The 2015-nt window shown below is 33.5% G+C and overlaps 1 protein-coding gene across 1 annotated transcript; it reads right to left on the minus strand.

Moving 5' to 3' along the window:
* Window positions 1-1081: 1081 nt before the first annotated feature.
* On the minus strand, window positions 1082-2008 carry LOC107577852 (poly [ADP-ribose] polymerase 12-like). The gene is made up of 2 exons (XM_016263884.1): window positions 1851-2008; window positions 1082-1698 (listed from the first exon to the last, which is right to left on the minus strand). The coding sequence occupies exons 1-2, from the start codon at window positions 1987-1989 to the stop codon at window positions 1442-1444; spliced, it is 396 nt and encodes a 131-aa protein (XP_016119370.1). The 5' UTR covers window positions 1990-2008; the 3' UTR covers window positions 1082-1441.
* Window positions 2009-2015: the final 7 nt, after the last annotated feature.

Consider the following 2015-nt stretch of genomic DNA (forward strand, 5'->3'; position numbering starts at 1 on the left):
GAAGGAACTGGGATTGGACATGTCTTGCCTTACTGCTAATATTTGAGCTTCTGATGATTATGCTAATTTTACATCATTTATATTACATTAAGCTGCAATGAAGACCCAGGGTGATGTGATTTTTAAGGTTTGAGTGTACAGAGTGATTGTGAACTCTACAAACAAAAAAAGGATTTGAAATCAAAAGTATTACATGATAAATGGTTTATCAGTCAGAATATGTGTATTTATCTTCAATTACACATTTCATTTGATATCAAGCATTTTAGACCCACACATCAAAGGAATATATAAATGTTATGATTTCGGGAAATTTAAACCTTAGAGCTTTTAGAGGTTTGATTAAGAGAACAACAACTCTTTGAGAGCTCGTCTTGGTTAAATAAAACCAATTTACTGTACATTAGATCCGTTTTCTAAGACTTCACTTCTCAGTTTAACCACTAGCGGTCACAGTGACTAGAGAATCTGTTCTCTGGGTAGTCAGTGACACACCTGCTCCATGTCTTCAAATGATTTCCTTGTAAATGTCCTACTTCCTCTTGCCTGTGTTTTAATCTGTGATTTTGTTTTCGGTATTAAATGCTGCAAATCATTCCTAGTTGTTTGTCAAACTGTATTGTTTATAGCTATGCTGTACTTTGCATATCAGCATTTTCCCAAAGGTCCAGGAATGTGATGGGTGGAAAAAAAACAGTAAGCAAAAGTTCAAAGTCAAATACCAACTCAGAGACTGATATATTTAAAGGGATAGTTCACCCAGAAATGAACTTTTGTTATTATGTACTTAGCCAGCCCAAACACAAAAGGTGGGTGTCTTCATACACCATAGAAGCGGTCCATACGACTCATACACTATATTTCAAGTTCTCTGAAGCCATAAGATAACTTTGTGTGACTAACAGACCGACCGATATTTAAGTTGTAGACATCTACGCTAGTTTTTCTTAACACATTCATGAGAGAAATAGCTATTTTTTGTTTTGTTGTTTTTTTTTTTTTTAAATTAGCTGATCCAATTAAAAAATGTAAAAAAAAAAAAAAAAACATTTATAAAAACAAATTTTTTTATTTATTTATTTATTTTTACAGCAATGAAAGTAATAGTAACAGTATCAGTACTTTAATTCTATTCACCTCATTCAACATTAAAATAAATCAAACATGAATTACATTTAAAAAAATCTAAATATAATGGCCATGAGTAATGGTCAGTTTTCATACAATTGTCAACTAAATCATAAAACACCGTTATTTATTACGTAATTATTACCTTATTCCCTACAATCTTTTACTTGAAAGAAGATGCCAAAGAGATATAGATTTTGGTTATATTCAGTGATGTTAACATAAATGGTCTGTGTATCAGGACTTTCATAAGTATTTCAAGATAGACAAGGAGACCTTCGAAATATATTCAAGTATTTCGATACTATACAAATTAAGAGTATTCAATGATGTACTCAGGATAGATCTGGAATTTCTCAAACACAACAAAAATGGCCGGGTTAGTCTCATTATCAACACAGCTGTCGTAAAAGCCTTGGCTGTTGGGTTTCTGTGGAGGACGGACTAAAGTATTGTTACCCCTTGTGAAGTTTCCCACCAGCACCAGAGCCACGAACATCTTCTTGGTCTTGCCGTTCCTGGATTTTGCATATTTGTCAGAGTATGAAGAATCTCTGGCAAAATAGCTGCCTGTAAACATAAAAAACACATGCAATGTCCAATATTTGAGAAAGCATTCAATAATTCTTGAATATATTGAATTGAATATTCTTTTATTGTAGGCTACATGACAAGGTGAAGAACTGTTATACGTATATGCTATTGAACAAATGTGTAAATACCTTTCCCATAAAGTGTCCCGTGACTTCCACAGATCCTCCAGTCAAAGTTTTGCTCACAAATCGCTGCTATGAGAGACTCATCTGTACCGTGGAAAAGGTAACGCTGGTCAACTGCACTCTCTCCATTTCTCTTATTCATCTGTTCTTTTTGCCTAGGAAAAAACA

The sequence above is a fragment of the Sinocyclocheilus grahami genome, unplaced genomic scaffold (assembly GCF_001515645.1).
Source record: "Sinocyclocheilus grahami isolate Dianchi unplaced genomic scaffold, SAMN03320097.WGS_v1.1 scaffold7478.1, whole genome shotgun sequence".
NCBI lineage: Eukaryota > Metazoa > Chordata > Actinopteri > Cypriniformes > Cyprinidae > Sinocyclocheilus > Sinocyclocheilus grahami.